At 37.2% G+C, this 14,438-nt stretch overlaps 2 protein-coding genes across 2 annotated transcripts; one reads left to right on the top strand and one right to left on the bottom strand.

The window, feature by feature from the left end:
* Positions 1–487: 487 nt before the first annotated feature.
* Positions 488–8,235, top strand: LOC130988162 (protein S-acyltransferase 24). The gene is made up of 13 exons (XM_057911943.1): positions 488–983; positions 1,989–2,129; positions 2,846–2,958; positions 3,836–3,915; positions 4,050–4,213; positions 4,387–4,525; positions 4,612–4,711; positions 5,205–5,262; positions 5,390–5,467; positions 5,587–5,685; positions 5,940–6,018; positions 6,128–6,276; positions 6,775–8,235. The coding sequence occupies exons 1-13, from the start codon at positions 717–719 to the stop codon at positions 7,246–7,248; spliced, it is 1,941 nt and encodes a 646-aa protein (XP_057767926.1). The 5' UTR covers positions 488–716; the 3' UTR covers positions 7,249–8,235.
* Positions 8,236–9,200: 965 nt separating this feature from the next.
* LOC130988161 (protein PHOX4-like) lies at positions 9,201–13,658 on the bottom strand. The gene is made up of 3 exons (XM_057911941.1): positions 10,673–13,658; positions 10,344–10,573; positions 9,201–9,589 (listed from the first exon to the last, which is right to left on the bottom strand). The coding sequence occupies exons 1-2, from the start codon at positions 12,909–12,911 to the stop codon at positions 10,428–10,430; spliced, it is 2,385 nt and encodes a 794-aa protein (XP_057767924.1). The 5' UTR covers positions 12,912–13,658; the 3' UTR covers positions 9,201–9,589; positions 10,344–10,427.
* Positions 13,659–14,438: the final 780 nt, after the last annotated feature.

Below are 14,438 nucleotides of genomic sequence, written 5' to 3'. Positions count from 1 at the left end.
GTTAAATTCAAGTAAAAATTGCAACAAAAATATAAATTAATATATTTTTTGGCTTAATTGAAAGTCCAAATGAAAATTTGACTTTTTCAAAGTTCGTGTATTTTTTGGCATAACCCCTATCTTTAATTTGATACACATAATTTAGAAATAAAAAAAAAAAGACAAAATATAAGGAAAATAGAAAATTTAAGGCAATTTTTAATATTGAGCTAGCGGAAATCTGGCAGAATTTGAATTTCATTACTTCAGCCCAAAGGCCCCATACCTCAGCCTCGGCCCAACAGCCCAAAACCTCTTGTGCGAACCAGATCGGTTCGGTCCGGGGTGAGTAATCAGATCGGACGAGATTGAGTATACCGGTCCGGGTCGGGATGGATGGATGAATCGGTTCGGACCGGACGAATCGATGATCCAACGGATCGGGTCGGACGGGTCTGGTTGAACCGAAAATTATGAAATTTAAAAATTAATCTACGTCTTCTATTTCAATAATTTAGCGAATAATTTCGACGTTTCTCAATCTCATCCCATCCAGTCAACTCCCTATCTCCTTGTCCTTCCGAGAAAACCCCTAAGAATTGGTCAAACATTCAAAATACATCCCTATATACCAACCAGATTTATACATCACCTATACACGCCATTGTTGATCATCAATTCGAATCCTCCCTGATTGATCTCCGCGCGTCCCATCCATATTCTCGGAAATTTGTATTATGGCGTCGGAGATCGAAGTTGTGGAGGAGGTGGAATCGAGGGATCATCGGCCGGACTCCTCGGCCGCCGCCGCCGCCGCCGCGCCGGAGGACGAGAGCTTGAGGAACGATGTTTACACGGCCGCTGCCTACGGGGATATGGAGAAGCTCCAGAGGCTAGTGGAGAGTGAGGGTTGCTCCGTTTCGGAGCCCGACGCCCTCGGCTACTATGCCCTCCAATGGGCAGCGCTTAATAATCGAACGGCCGCAGCTCAGTACATTATCGAGGTACCGGTGATTTTCTTTTGCTCTTTCGTGCGTGACATTTGCATTTTTGTGATGTTTGAGGACGGGTTCTGGATTTGGGTAATGTGCATCTGTTGTTATCGTATTCTGGCTGCTTTGATTGTATTGGGAGAAATTGATTGATTGCTATCAACGATTTAGAGTGGGTTACACCCGCCTCTGTCGTGATTTGGTCAGAATACAGAACAAACCTATAGGTTTGTCAAATTGTGGAAATCCTTGACAAACTGGATGGTCTAGCCAATGGACAAAAACTGAGCTACTTCACATCAGAGTATTAAATTGCGCGTTATAATTGAAATGTAAAAAAATGAGTACTTTTGGTTGCAATTCATGTACTGAATTCTGAGATAGTTTGTACTGGACAAACTCATTTCGTGTTACTCTCATCTTTCGCGCCGTAAGGGCACATCTCTTGAAGGTTTGGCCGGCCAAGGGGTTAGGTTGTTATATCGACTGACCTCAGATTTTATTTGGTAATTTGACCGAACCTTAAAGGCCAGGTATGCTTGGCCCAAATTCTTTATCGTTAGATAGATATTGGGGTGTGCCGGAGGTTGTTTAACATATTTACTGCCAGCAATTTTAGAAGGTACAGTTGGAGATTTCAGTATGTATGAAATTTCACAATTTTTTGTTCATGTTTGTCAAATATAGACATGTCTTTGGATTTTGAAAACAGAAGGTTGGGTGGGGGCGGGGTTACAGTTATAATCACTTGTAGCATTGCATCTGGTGATGCATTATGTTGTGTATCTTGGAAGCTTTGTGTACTTCTATATGTGAGGTATCGGTATATATTGCTCATCTAGATAGTAGATTCTATTTCTTGTTTGATATCATTGTCAACTGTTCTTAGAATTTATGGATGCAACTGTAAGCACACTATATTGGCATGCATCTAATTATTATCATCCCTTATATGTATTTAGTTTTATACCAGACTGTTATGGTTTATCTGATTGTGCTGTGGTTTGTTGTTGACAGCATGGAGGTGATATTAATGCACGTGATCATACTGGACAAACAGCTATGCATTGGAGTGCAGTGAGGGGTGCAATTCCGGTTGCTGAACTTCTGCTGCAGGAGGGTGCTCGTGTCAGTGCAGCTGATTTTAATGGTTATCAGGTTTGTTTTACATTCTTCTGTTACTAATTGCAAATAATCGATCTAAGCTTTAGATGAACTATGCAGAAGATTAATTAGTCACATCACAATCATGGTATTGATGTATTTCCACAAATATGACATTTTGTTTCAAAGTTATTTGGTGGTCGATAGGTGTCTGATGGTGACAATAACATTTTTTGCCACTATTTCTCGCAAACCTTGACAATCGACAAACTATATTGGGGTTTGTGATTGATATTTATTATATGGCTCTGAAGTAGTATTAAATTACCTCAATATTTCATTTCCAAGCAACAGAACTATTATTAAATTACTAGCTGGAGTCCTGATAAAAGATTTTAGTTATGCAATATTTAGTTCAATATATGTAATTCATAAGTTGCAAGAGCCAAAAAGGGTATACAAAAGTATGTTCATTCCCAGTCAGTTCTTAAAGTTTCGATTTTAGCACTGGTGTTCTATGCTGAAACTCAATGCCTCTGGATCTGGAATTGGTAGAACATAGTTTTCATAGAAGTTCTATTAAGAATTTTGAGAATGGTTTTATTGGCCCTACTCTTGCACTATTGGATTGCACTCAAGCGTCGTACTGTCATCTGGATTCCAGTTATACTCATTTTAATGATGTTTATCCAGTCTTTTTTTGTTGCTCCTGCAAATGTAAGGCTTCCGCATGTCTGAAAATTTCATTCTCACACTTGCTCTGGTTGCAGACGACACATGTTGCAGCACAGTATGGTCAGACGGCTTTCCTTTGTCACATTGTTACAAAGTGGAATGCTGATGCTGATGTTCCTGATAATGATGGAAGAAGCCCATTGCACTGGTACTTGACAAATGTAATTTTAATTTTCTGTTGGCATGTCTTTGTATCCATTATAGACTTTTTTTTAATTATATTTATAGATTTTAGGTGAGGAAGCATTAGTTTTTGTAGGGAACCAAGTTGATGTTTCAATTATGTGATTTATTGGATATGTTTTCTTGGGACCATTACCGTTCATGCTGGTATTAGTAGTTTTAATTCTCTTAGGGGGCACCTTTGCTCTAGATAATTATGGATATGGGCTCCCTGTTCTAGTATTGTGATTTGGTCTCCCTTTTTGGTTTGTGGTCAAGATATTTTAATGTTCTTGATTGGTCATGCAAGTTTGCCATATCTGCTACTTTCATTCTTCTTTAATGTTCTTCTCAGCAATCAATTCTATCATATAACGTTAATGTCTTCCTTATAAAAACCTGGGCCATGTTCATGGAGACGTTTGATAGATCACATGCATTGAGTTCTGTTGTAGTGTAAGACAGTAAGAGCAACTTCAACACTCAATTAAACTGCGATGGGTGTTAAAATGGAGTAAAAGTAGCTCTCCAACTGTTTGCTAAATACCATGCTATTTTTGATATATGCACGAAGCAGCATAAAAAAAAATCCAAATTTGATATATAACAAATATATGCTGTACTCTGCAATTGGCAAAGGTATTTCTTTCTTTTTCTTATTTTTTAAGAAACTTTTATTGAAGTGTAATTATTATTTTAAATTTAAGTTCATAAGGGAACTATTCTATGTGCTGTCTTTGTTGAAGACTTGCAGCTACTGTCTTTGACATTTTATTTCTCTTTCTTGCTTGTTAGTCTTCTTAAGTGGTTTAAGTTGCTAATTTCAGTTTGTTAATTTCATTGATGATTGATGATTACTGTAGGGCTGCTTACAAGGGATTTGCTGACTGCATTCGCCTTCTGCTATATCTGAATGCTCATAGAGTGCGACAAGATAAAGAAGGTTTGTTGGAATGCTCCACACTGGATGTATAATCGTGTTTTCCTTGTCATATTTGTTTTTTCTGTATTTATCTTGTCAAAAATGTGTCCTGCTAGCTGCTTCAGAAGCATCTGATGTGTATTTTTATAATCTAGGTTGCACCCCGCTGCACTGGGCTGCCATTAGGGGTAACTTAGAAGCATGCACTGTTCTGGTGATGGCAGGGAAGAAAGAAGATTTGATGGTGACAGAAAATACCGGCCTTACACCTGCACAGCTTGCTGCCGATAAAAATCATAGACAAGTCGCATTTTTCCTTGTAGGTACTCCGGAAACTATTTCTCTAGAAAATATCTTTTTCACTAGAATATATCAGTGTCTTGAACCTCTTTATTCTATAAATTTTACCTTTTCTTCAAAAATTGATTCAACCTCTATCTCTTTCAATCTGACTAATGTTGACCTACTGATTTTCTTGGATGTCATATGCAGGGAAACGCTAGAAGGTTGTTTGACAAACGATGGGATAACAACAGCTTTCTCGGCAGACTTTCAAAACTAGGACTTGCTCCACTTCTTTGGTGTATAATTTTCCTGATGCTTGCAACATATATATATTCAGTTATTACAGGTATATCTCGATGCCATTCTCAATCATGTATTTCTATGTTAATCCATTTGCTATTTTAACAAAATTTTCATTGGTTGTCTATGTAGCTTCAAATCTGCCAAGATTAACAGCTGGCTTTGGTCTTTTTGCCTGGATGGGTGTGTTCTTGGCATCAATAGGTCTAGTTTTCTTTTATAGATGTAGCAGGTAACTCGAGATATTATATGTGCTTTATGTTTTTCCTTTTTTTGGTGGGTTTTATGTGCATTATGTATTTTTGTGGAATAGTTCATTTAGCTTGTTTTATATTTATACACGGATCATATTCTAAGATGTCACTACCTGGAACTTATTTTAGTGAATTGAAGTCTAGTGGGCATATTTGTTTGCAAATATTTATATCCATTTACTTTATGGTGTTCGAATACTGTCTAAAAATTCTTTGATATTTGGATGAAAAAATGCAGCTATTCCTACAAATCAAATAGGTTGTTTATGTTCTTTGATCATAATATACATTTTTTATTTTGAGTTGTATTTTTCTGTTCTGGTCATTATTATCATGATGTTATCAGTCATTGCGCTGCCAAAACTTACCTATAACATTCCAATCTTTCTAGCAGATTTTTTGTAAAAAAGCTGTTTTTATAATAATTGGATTGCTAGCGAGTCTAACTTTGTGTCTGGCTCTAATTTGCAGTAAGGACCCTGGCTTTATCAGAATGAATGTTCATGATCCAGAAAACCTGAAAGATGATGTAAGTATGCATGGGGAATAGTTTAGTCATTCATTGTTTCATATTTGTAGCTCTTACCTTTAGTTATAGCTTGCCTTTTCATGTATGTGTAGTTTTTCCTGGTATTGAATTTATTGATTCTGTATAGGAGCCTTTGCTGAAGATCGAAATTAATAATCCTGCTTTGATTAATGGAAATTGGTCTCAGCTTTGTGCAACTTGCAAGGTACTTATTTTTCCACCTTGCATTGTTGTTCGTCTCTATCAAAGAGAAAAAAAATTATCCTGCCAACAAATTTATACATTTTTTTGTACTCCATGAGAAGTTCAAGCTTGTTTTTTCAGATTGTTAGACCTCTTCGTGCCAAACATTGTTCCACCTGTGATCGTTGTGTTGAGCAATTCGACCATCATTGCCCATGGGTGTCCAATTGCATTGGCAAGGTGCTTTTTACAGATATTAATTTCCTGTTTCCTTTTAATTGTATGAAATAAGCTAAGCAGGTGTTTCCCTATGTTCCATTGATATTGTTTACTGATCTTAAAATTCTATGTTGTTCTGTAGTGAAATCTTGTCAAACTCAGAATTCTGCTGTCTCCTTATATATTGCATTTAGATTCTCATATTTGTGAGAATGGCACCCTAAACTAACGTTAATCTGAAGTGTGTTGGTCCTTTCTTTTTGTCATCTTGACAGAAAAACAAGTGGGACTTTTTCTTGTTACTTGTTCTCGAAGTTCTGGCATTGCTGATATCTGGTTCAGTGGCTTTGACAAGTGAGAATACATTTTCCTTTGGTTTTTTGACATGAAGCTCTTTCAATATTGCTGTAAGCATCTAAGTTTTATCTTTCTCTATCATGTGGACAATTTCACGTCATTGCAGGGGTGTTGACAGACCCATTGGCCCCATCCACCTTTGGTGCCTGGCTGAGCCATGCTGGTAATCAGCATGTTGGCGCTTTAGCATTTTTAGTTGCAGATGCTTTCATCCTTTCTGCTGTTGGAGTTTTGACTTGTGTACAGGCTTCTCAGGTAAACTTCCAGAATCTTCATCTCCTCATTGTATGATTTCTTACTGGCGGGTTTACCTTAATATGCATTTGTTTTATGAAAAGACACTGTTAACACCTTTTTGCCAGATGCTAGTTTGGTAATGCGTTCAGAGGTTGCATGATTGTTGATGAGAAAAAGCACTATGGTCTCTAATATCTTATGATGTTTTCTTGGTTTTGTTGGTTATGTATTTGGTTGCCTCAGGGCCATAAGCTAATGTTTCCAGTGTTCTCTAATTTCTGGTATGCATTAAATAAGATTCCTCTTATTTGTTGAAGGTATTCTGAGAAATGATTTTTTCTTCAAAGGTTCCTATCTCCTTATATGCTCTAGGTTTATAACTTGTGCTCTTCATTAGGTGAATTATATATTCCGCCATTGGTCCTTGCAGATCTTTACATAGTCATAAATTCCACTATAACAATTTCCTTTTTTTTTTTCCCCTGATCTGAGAGTTTTTATTATATTGTGCTACAGATTGCTCGCAATATCACAACAAATGAAATGGCAAACATGCTGAGGTACAGTTACCTAAGAGGACCAGATGGTCGATTTCGTAATCCATATGATCATGGTTGCAAGAAGAACTGCGCAGATTTCTTGATAAATGGTTATAACGAAGATATAGAGCATGTCGAAGAATCAGGGGAATCCGAAGGAATCAGGATGATGAATATGACACGAGATGCAAACCATACGAATGGTGTGAGCCATACTCATCAACCAAATGGAAACGGCCATATAGTAATCGATGTGAACAAGACCTCTAATTCACATCAGGGCCACATACATTCTTCTCATTGCAGCCATAGCCCCAGCCCCAGCCCCAGCCATAGCCACAGCCACAGTCACAGTCACAGTCACAGTCAAAGTCACACTAATAGCCATGTCCCTGCAGGTCTGGGCATCGGATTAGGCCGAAATGTTTCGCGTGCTGCAGTGGTTTCATGATAAGGTGTTGTTTACTATAGGCGAATGCCCACCTAACGTGATCCACACTGTTGATAAATCGACGCATTTGTATCTTGCTCAATCATCTTGATTTTTTCCTCCCTTGTATAAAATTTTGGTGTATGTTGTAGCATTGGACATGGTTTTCTTTCCCAAATTAGCCTTGTCCTCTTCTTTTAGTGTGGTGCACTGTGGATGTTGCACTGAGTGCACCATAGGAATTGGGATAGATGTGAAGAAAAATACTATGTCATTAGATATTTCCATTTTGTGTGCACTACAATCTTTATTCAACCAAGCACTTTGTCACTTTGCTTTGTGATTTACTTTTCTTGATAATTCATCCCACAAAACAGATGTCACACTTAATCTGAGCCGATCATCGTGTGGTTCGAGGACGTTCCTGTAATTTCAGGTTTCCTATAAAGTACTAAAACAAAGCAGTCCACTATGAAAAGGTGAAAAAGGAAAAAGAAAATAGAGTGATCATTCAATTTGATCAGTAGCATATATAGAAATGGAGAAGGTCATGGTGGTGGTGCTTGTAGTGGTGATGGCGGCGGCAGCAGCGATATGTCTACCCCTCACCGTTGGCGTCCTCATCGAACAAGCCGGTGAAGCGGCTGCAAAGGCTGCGGAAGAGGGTCTTGGCGACATAGGCAGAAGGGCAATCCACAAAGCTGATAAGATCTTGAATGGAAGCAGCAACTGCAAGCTATGCTCGTTTAATGATCTGCCCTATTTAATCTTCTTCTCCTTGTTGGTTTATTTTGCATCTGCTTGCTATTAATACATGTGTTTTTTAGTTTTCCTTTTGAGTTTTATGTGTATATATATCATTACAAGTCTTGAATTTTGATTTCATGTACATATGCGAATAGTTTTACTTGTGTACAAATCATGTTAGTCTTGATCTTGTGAGCAGCCAAAAGTTGTTTGTAGCCTCCAATTTCCGATGTAAATTTCAGTTGCAGGGTTTGTGTTTCAGTTTTTGATTTGATTTTATATATCCTCCTATTTAATTCCTCATCATATATTATATTCAAACCACACATCCACCTAACCTAGTAAAATTTGAGAGTGCCTTGTGGGCTGGACAACAAAGGTTTCTCTGTACACGAAAAATAGTTTCATTATATACTAAATACAAATTTTAATAAAGTTGTTATAAGTGGAATAAATGTACAATTTGTAGAGGTAACGTTAATGCAAAAAAGTGGAATAAATGTATATTATTAGATAAAAATTGGACTAAAAGTACAATAAATATACAATTTATACATAAATATAACAGATACTGTAGGGTGTGATAGTTTAAAAAGTGAAGTGAGATTATTTTTCGTATACAAATAAAAATAAATAAGTGAGACTATTTTTTGTGGACGGAGGGAATATATTTTGTACTATTATTGAACAAAATACCACCTTTACGCGTTCCAATGGACATCCAAAAGTAGGCACTAGGCAGTGGCCGCAAAGGCATTGCCATTATATCCTGGATCACAGTAATCAAAACTTGAAACAGATGTTAGAAACATGATGCTTCATTTACTCTTCAACTCATGTACTAGTTTTAACATCCTTGTTAAGCTTCATTAACTTAAGATATGATCCTACACAACTGTTGTTTGATGCTTCTGTTTTCAAAACTTGTAACAAAAGTGAAGTTTTTATGCATCATTAGACTAAGGGGAGTGTGACATTTTGTGTATATATCATGCCACTACTCCCTCTAGTCACTATGATGTAAGGCTACAATTTGAATCTCATTAGTTATGAAAAGGATGAAATCATTAACTTCAACATCTCATAAACTAGATGATCGTCATACACTATGGATGATCAAATGAGCATATATTCCTTCATCTTACCTACACTTATTGGAAAAGAAAGCCCACAATTCATCTTCAATTATTAGCATCCATATACGATCTTGTGCAACTGAAAACATGTTATAAATAAAAAGAACGCTTGTATTCATTCGATTGATAACTAAATTCATAGTTGGAAATGGCTGGACATTTCGGAATATTGGCACACTTGCAATTGAGACAATTCAAAATTACTATCATGAAAGACCTAAAGGAAAAAATAAAATAACTAAAAAGAAAAAATGGTACGAAACAATCTTCGTATGTTCTCTAAAGGCATGCAACTGCATTAACAATGGAGCAGAAGTGACAAAAAAAATGATTTTCTGCTCATCCAACTTGCTAACCCGCACCTACAGATTGTTTTTCCTTGCTATAATTACACGAGATGCTGCACCAGCGCAACCAACGTCGTGTGTCCCAACAGGGTGAAGAAATATCTGAAGCAGAAGGTGATACAACATGTAAGCCTGCATGGAATAGGACAATGTTTATCTTAGTTTATGCAGTCTGGAGAAACACAAGCAAAATGATTAATGTCCTGATTAGAACATAGTATAATGTAATTATCTCACGATCACACAATCAGTATCATGATGTGCTGTTATGGTTACACAAAGTCGGGGGTTAAGAATGCACGTAATTTTCACCAAACAGAGCTCAACAAAATTGCTGCTGATTTTCTGATCTACCTCACTTTATCTTACCAACTCAACATCTCAAGTTTGCCGGTTTACTTCTTATTTCCGAAATAGCTCTGAAACATAAGTTTTCGCCTTATAGACTTTTGTTTAATGTTTCTAACTTTCTTAAGGTTTCATTCCTCAAGAACAAGAGATGAATTTTGTACCTCAAGCCTAGATCTTAAGTTAAATATACTGATTATAGGAAAATACAAGTTGGAAAGATATTACCATTTGAATCTCATCCAGATATATACTCCACTATACAGATATTTTCCTAACTAAATACATCTACCTAGACAATTAAGCAACCAAAGACTTTTGGAGAGGGACAATCATACAGTAAAGAAGCAGAGACGAAATCAAGAATAATGAGTTAAAAACAATCTTCTCTTTCAACTTCAAGGAAGAAACTTTCAAATGAACTTCAGGGACTAATCTGAAGTTCTAAATTAAGCAACACGAGCCCTTCCAACAAAACAGAACTCCAGATCATACTTTCAAGAAGAAAAGGCTCAGGTATTAGTAAACTCTTACTTACCCAAAATGCAAAAACACGAACCCTTCCAACCAAACGCTCTGCTGAGTGCTGAGTACTACTTGTCAGACACATCAATATGAGCAACTATGCATTTTCAAGGGCGTAATAGATTTTTGAAACTCGCCGCCGGAGCAGTGGCTCTAACCGAAATGAGGGAATGCTGCTCTGCCACTTTTTCGCTTCATACATCTCGTTCCATGCTTGTACTAATTCGTCAATATTAAATCCCCCTGCAAGCGCATTATGGGTCAGAGTATATAATAACAATGCACACTGATATTATTTTGTTAGAAAAATGCAACATATACAGAAAAGTTATTATGTATCACCTTCTGATGCCGTGCCATTGGAGATATGATTCTTTATCATAACAGCAATATCAGTTGGAGCAGCTCCAGCAAGTTCAAATTTTTCTACAGCAACCTCGAGGCATTCATGCCACACGGGAAGTCCTAGTTTGAATTCCATTATTGATCTTTCATATAGCATCGTGCCCCATAATACGTGTATCTGAGCCCGTATGTTAGAAACCTGTTCTGCAGCTTCGTCTGCTGACACGTGTTTGAACAAGTTGTTGAGTTTCATATTTTGCAATTGAATTTCGGTTTTATTAGGCCGGGATGATTCATTGACTTCCTGTTCCTCCGCCCACATTTGCATTCCCTTTTCCATGTTTTCTTCGGCCCTGTTGTAAAGATGAAGAACTTCCGACGAGGGCCATGATTCCAAATCAACATCGGTTCCAGTTGCAAAGTACCAAGAGAGTTTAGCCTGTTCAAACTGTTGCTGCCCTAGAGCTAGAATGGCTTCATGGAAATTTGGTTTAATATTTAGAGCCTCTTCGTATCTTTTTCCTGCATTCACGTACTCTGTTTGTGCCCAGTCGTACACAGACTTGACCTGTGTGAGCATAGATTCTTTTGAAGAATCTTCTGTCAAATATACTCTCTTTCTTGCTCTGGACATGTGGACATTACCCCAATTGAACAAAGCCAAGGCTGCCATCTCCTGGAATTTCTCTGCAGCACTGCAGAAAAGCTCTTGAGCTTCTTCACTAGTAACCGTCTCTTCCATGGCGTCTGAGTAGAGCTTCATCCCGACCTCATGGAGATCTAGATAGGCTTCAACATCAAACCCGACATGGTTCTTGAATAACTGAGCAAACTGTATGATCCAATCACTGATACAAGCCGACTCAGTCCGGACTTCCTTCCCGTTTCCTACATGCCCATTTTCAGTGACATTTTTCAAGTCAAGAATGTCTATCGATTCATCCTTCCTAATCTTTTTAAATAATGGATCTTGATCCGGATTAACTTCAACTATATACAGCTTCACAGAACCATGTTCGGTAGAAGCTTCAGCCAACCTCAGTTCTTCTGTTGAAGTGATAGTAACCAAATCGCCTTCTTGATCCCTATACTTAACAAGAACAGCCTTGGAGCTGGGAAAACGATCAACAATGACCTCCCTCAGTTTCAAAACATTGCAGTTGAGAGGAATCTGAGCCCATCTTATGTCTTCTCCGAATACTAATTTCACTGTTCTTGTAGGCTCTTCCTCTGCATTATTCGTAAATTTTTCTTCCTCCACCACCAATTTGTCTTCAGTTTTCCTTTCCTCAATTTGATCATCAGCCTTTCTCAACACAACATCAACATCAACTTTGCTTTCTCTCACTTTTCTTTTCATTTTCTTCCCATGTTTTGTTTTACCATCCTTACTTCCCCCTATATTGCCAACTTTCTCATCCTTCGCATTTTCCTCTATATTGCCACCAAATGTCTTCTCCTTTGCGCTCTCCTCTACATTTCCATTGACATTGTTCTCTACTTTGCCATTGACTTTCTTCTCCTCCGCGTTCTCCTCTGCATTGCCATTGACTTTCTTCCCCTTCACATTCTCCTCTACATTGCAATCGACTTTCTCCACCTTCAAATTGCTACTTTTCTTTTTCCTCGACTTCTCTTTGCTTGCCTTGGTTTGTGCCAAAGGCAGTGGCTCTAAATACTCAGGTAACGGAACCACCAAATCCACAGGAATCTCATTTTCTCTAGACCCTTGTCTCTCAATTGTCATTTCAACCCTCTCCGAAATCTCAATAGCCATGAGATTGTTCGGCTCCATCTTCAGCACAGTTCCAACATCTCTACGCGCCAAATCTAGCTTGTTGAGTGCTTCATAACACCTAGCCCTCTTCAACAGGGCCTTGCTGTATCTCGGAGAGACTTCAAGAGCTAGATTGCACTCATGAATCGCCCTTGGGTACTCACTAATACCTAATTGCATATAGCATGCGGCCATATTACTCCTAAGATACGCAACGTCTATGTGATTCCTAGGAAGCAGCTTTATCCCTTTCTCATAGTTCAACATAGCACCCTCATACTCCCTCTTCTGAAACATCCTATTACCCTCTTCCTTCAATTCCTGAGACATCAAAATGAATACGGCTGTGTCCTTATCATAAGCTCTCTGGCTAGCCTCACTGCCCTTACTCTGCCTGATATTTGATTCAACTGATTTCTGCCCACTAGATTTTTTCTTCTTCCCACCATGTTTCCCCATGCTAAATCCCAATACTTAATTTCAAACTACCAAAATCTTGATATGGAACTAACTCCCAACACTACTATTCCAACAAAAGTTTATTCCCAAAGTCAACTAATTAGCTTCAAATTGATCAGTATAGACAAGCTATCAAGCCAACAAATGCGAAGAGGAAGAAAAGGTGAATCAATCTGAGATACAGATATTGAAATCAAACCCCAAATACTATCAATAAACTTGAGATAAATCCTCCAAAATCCCACAAATGGAAAGAAAATAAAAATAGATAGCGAAAATGCAAGAAGGTCCTTCCCTTAATTAACACGCAATTCAAGATTTGGTTAGAAATGAAGATAAAGGTGGAACCTTTATTCAGCTAGAAAGAAAGTTTCAAGGCTTCTTTCCTCTAGTGAGAAAAAGAAAGAAAAAATTAAGACAAATATGGTGATAGAGAAAACTTATCTGTAAAAACTCAATCTTTATTGAAACCCCTTCAGAGTTTTGCTGGGTTTTTCCTCGAAAATCGAGAAAATTGTAGGTTTCTTAATGGGATTATGTGGATGTAGGTATTCACAATGGAAAGACCAGATAAAATACTTTCAAGGAACAAAGAAAGAATTTTGTCCAGGTCCACGTAAAAGCCACAAAAAGATTTATTCACGTTGAAAGAAAAGAGAGGGAGAGAGAGAGAGGGGCCTGCAACAATTTTCACTTAATTTAATCAAAAGTAGGATTTTCATATTGTTAATAATTTTACAATATCTATGTTTTGGCTAATTTCTAGACAGCATTTGCAAATGGACATCATGATGTGGGACCAGATTTCCGTGTATTCCAAGATTGTGGGGGACGTCATCCAAGGCAACTGTCTTGATTTGACTATTATTTGTTAACCAACTTTCTTTACAACTGTTTTTGTTTACGCAATTAGAAGATTAATTAACCACGTGTTGCTGTTGCCACTCAAGTTATCATCATTTAGAAACAAATTATCATCTTTTTGATAATTAAGTACTTTAATGTGTTATGTGTAGAGAATGGTGAAGAAATACAAGTGCTTGAGTTGGGGTGATTGGTTAAAATAATGAAGTATTTATTCAAGATGTATTCGAAAAAAATATTTTACATAAATCGAGACAATTTTGCATAGTACTATATACGATCAAATGTGAAATGGGCATAGTTTGGATGCATAATATAAAACTATTCCCATAGTTAAATGTTTAAACTCGAGCCGTCATGTATTTGCTTCAATTTGGTGTTAAACAATTTTAACAGTTAACTATCATTTTTCAATTATAAAAATGTTTCTTTTCTTTAATATTTTTTGAACGCATGTGTAAATTAAATATAATTGAGAATAAAAATATTATTGAGTCACGCAATTCAAATGAGACGTGTAACTCCATTCTCACGCGGTGAATTTTGGTAAAACATATATAGGCTTGAATTGTCCAACACACATCTGAAATCGATTTGAAAGAGAATATCACTTCAAATTTTCCTTCTCATTTGATATTTAAATCAAGGTGAGAATTGACGTCT

Source organism: Salvia miltiorrhiza, chromosome 6 (assembly GCF_028751815.1).
Source record: "Salvia miltiorrhiza cultivar Shanhuang (shh) chromosome 6, IMPLAD_Smil_shh, whole genome shotgun sequence".
Lineage (NCBI taxonomy): Eukaryota > Viridiplantae > Streptophyta > Magnoliopsida > Lamiales > Lamiaceae > Salvia > Salvia miltiorrhiza.
Note: the sequence above shows the minus strand (reverse complement) of the source record. Positions and strands in the feature narration are given on the sequence as shown.

Excerpts from the sequence above, each read along its gene's own strand:
- LOC130988162 (XM_057911943.1), top strand. The coding sequence starts at position 717 with ATGGCGTCGGAGATCGAAGTTGTGGAGGAGGTGGAATCGAGGGATCAT. Across the intron at positions 4,214-4,386 it reads GACAAGTCGCATTTTTCCTT|GGAAACGCTAGAAGGTTGTT; the intron begins GTAGGTACTCCG and ends TGTCATATGCAG. Across the intron at positions 4,526-4,611 it reads TATATATTCAGTTATTACAG|CTTCAAATCTGCCAAGATTA; the intron begins GTATATCTCGAT and ends TTGTCTATGTAG.
- LOC130988161 (XM_057911941.1), bottom strand. The coding sequence starts at position 12,911 with ATGGGGAAACATGGTGGGAAGAAGAAAAAATCTAGTGGGCAGAAATCA. Across the intron at positions 10,574-10,672 it reads CAATGGCACGGCATCAGAAG|GGGGATTTAATATTGACGAA; the intron begins GTGATACATAAT and ends ATGCGCTTGCAG.